We start from the raw sequence: 1,977 nt of genomic DNA, 5'->3' as shown, positions 1-1,977 counted from the left end.
CACTGCGTCAACCCGAAGCCAAGAGGAGGGACCACAACAACACGCACGAAAGTGACGCTAACAGTGTTAAATGTCCTAGAGAAGTATGTGAATTGTTTATACTGTACACGTTGCGTCAAATGAAGGAGTTCTTGGCCTTTGGATTGGACGTGTCGATAAAAACCATGAGCCGACATCTCCTTGGCATGCTCTACATCATCAAACAAGCTCGGATCAAGCCATCCACATGGAATGACACCTTGACCAAACCCAAACTCCAGGAGTTTGCTCATGAATTCATCCAGCACCAAGGAAACGATGACTGCATCGTGTATTACGACGAAACAATTATCAACTTGTATTGCAAGCGTATGTTTGGTGGTGCCATAAAGAGACAAGGTGCAACGTTGGTTATGTCTCCGTTGAAGGACCCCAATCTCTAACTCCAATGCACCGTATCCTCCGTTCAGCAGTCTTCTGTGCAGTCGCGTGCAAAGGGACAGCAACAAGATGGACAACAACACCGCTCTCGTCGATGAAATCTACACAAATGTGAAGTCAAGGGTGTCGTGGGTATCTGCGTCCAATGCAACATTGTGGTGTGGTCATCATTTTGAACAATGCACCTGCATACTCTCTCATACAGAACAGCAAACGACCCTCCAAGACCATGTCGTCGTGGGGGACCGTTCGATTTTCTGCTTGCTGCAGCTTGAACCGTATTCACGTCTGTTGAACGCTATCGAAAAAGTTGCTCTAGCGTTTGAAGCCGTCCTTCAAGAGGTACGTGACTTGTCACATTTTTCTGGCGACATGTTTGAGCGCCGCGACTGCCCCTCTTTCTTGAGGCAAGAATGTCCCTCTTAGAAGCAGCATCCTAATTTTTCTTCAGAAGAAGAAGCACACCCGAGGTATTTGGTGGAATGACATCAAATTCGTGCTGGGGTGAGCAGTTTCCGCCCTGCGTGCACACGAACAACCAGATAGGGGAGCGCCGCCTCCCGTGAATCACTGACTTGATTGAACTGCTGCAAGCGGGCAAAACTAAGAGTGAGCTGTTCCAACCGTTGCCTCTACTCTCGTTCCTGATTGGCTCCCTTGAGTGACTATTGGCAAGCGTCGTTCATCTAGTATGGAACGCTTCTGTGCAGCTTGCTTGATTCACGTCGGTGGCGCTCCGTGGTCCTTTGCGGGCTCCACCTGTGCGTGGCAGAGCATGGCTGACGCCACTGCACACAACACCCCCCCCAAGTCATGATCTGCCAGACAGGCCCGGCATTTGCGTCTTCTAACCCTTCTCGCTCGCTTGCTTGATAGCCTTCACCAGGTCTGGGTAGTCGTCGACGTTCATGACCACAGATGAATTGGGTGCAAATTGGAAAGTGATTGATTAAGCCGAGGTTAAGTTTGACTACGAGAATGCTCGCTTTCTAGAAATTCTGCATTAAGCACCGCTAGGGCGAGCTGGCTTTCGTTACCTTTCACTTGCGCAAGGCTCATGTAACATGCAGAATAGGCATATTATGTATGACGTGGCCTTGAGGCGATATTTGATTTGTGGATCAAATATTTCACGTCGATGTGGCTCAACAAGCTGGACATACTTTCATGAGCTTTTTCAACGGTTCCCACGATGCTTCAACCGCTTCGAACACATGCCACAAGGCTTTCAGGGTGTAGTCCGTTACATCCAGGACAAATTTGTGTCCAGCGATGGACTGAACCTTCAGCACTAGCCCTTGTTCAGACAAGTGTTCCAGGTTCTCTTCCGTGACTTCGAAGCTCGACTCGGCATACATTTTGGCATGTGATGTGTGCGCTTCTCTTACTTTTCACATACTTCATGTGTGATGAGATGTTCGAGGAAGACAGAGTACTCGTCAACTTCTTTGTCTCGACATGGCCCGATCCACGTCACCAGTAACTTAGGATGGCCTTGACCTTGTGTGAAAGTGCTCGCATTGCCACGCAAAATGAGCACCTTGGACACTGATCCAG

At 49.0% G+C, this 1,977-nt stretch overlaps 2 protein-coding genes across 2 annotated transcripts; one reads left to right on the top strand and one right to left on the bottom strand.

The window, feature by feature from the left end:
• Positions 1 to 164: 164 nt before the first annotated feature.
• On the top strand, positions 165 to 422 carry H310_06238 (hypothetical protein; the record flags this gene model as incomplete). The annotated part of the gene is made up of 1 exon (XM_008871224.1): positions 165 to 422. One exon carries the CDS (start codon positions 165 to 167, stop codon positions 420 to 422), a length of 258 nt encoding a protein of 85 aa, XP_008869446.1.
• An 845-nt stretch (positions 423 to 1,267) lies between these two features.
• Positions 1,268 to 1,778, bottom strand: H310_06237 (hypothetical protein; the record flags this gene model as incomplete). The annotated part of the gene is made up of 2 exons (XM_008871223.1): positions 1,268 to 1,297; positions 1,584 to 1,778. The coding sequence occupies 2 exons, from the start codon at positions 1,776 to 1,778 to the stop codon at positions 1,268 to 1,270; spliced, it is 225 nt and encodes a 74-aa protein (XP_008869445.1).
• Between the last annotated feature and the right edge of the window lie 199 nt (positions 1,779 to 1,977).

The sequence above is a fragment of the Aphanomyces invadans genome, assembly GCF_000520115.1.
Source record: "Aphanomyces invadans strain NJM9701 unplaced genomic scaffold supercont1.11, whole genome shotgun sequence".
Lineage (NCBI taxonomy): Eukaryota > Oomycota > Saprolegniomycetes > Saprolegniales > Verrucalvaceae > Aphanomyces > Aphanomyces invadans.
Note: the sequence above shows the minus strand (reverse complement) of the source record. Positions and strands in the feature narration are given on the sequence as shown.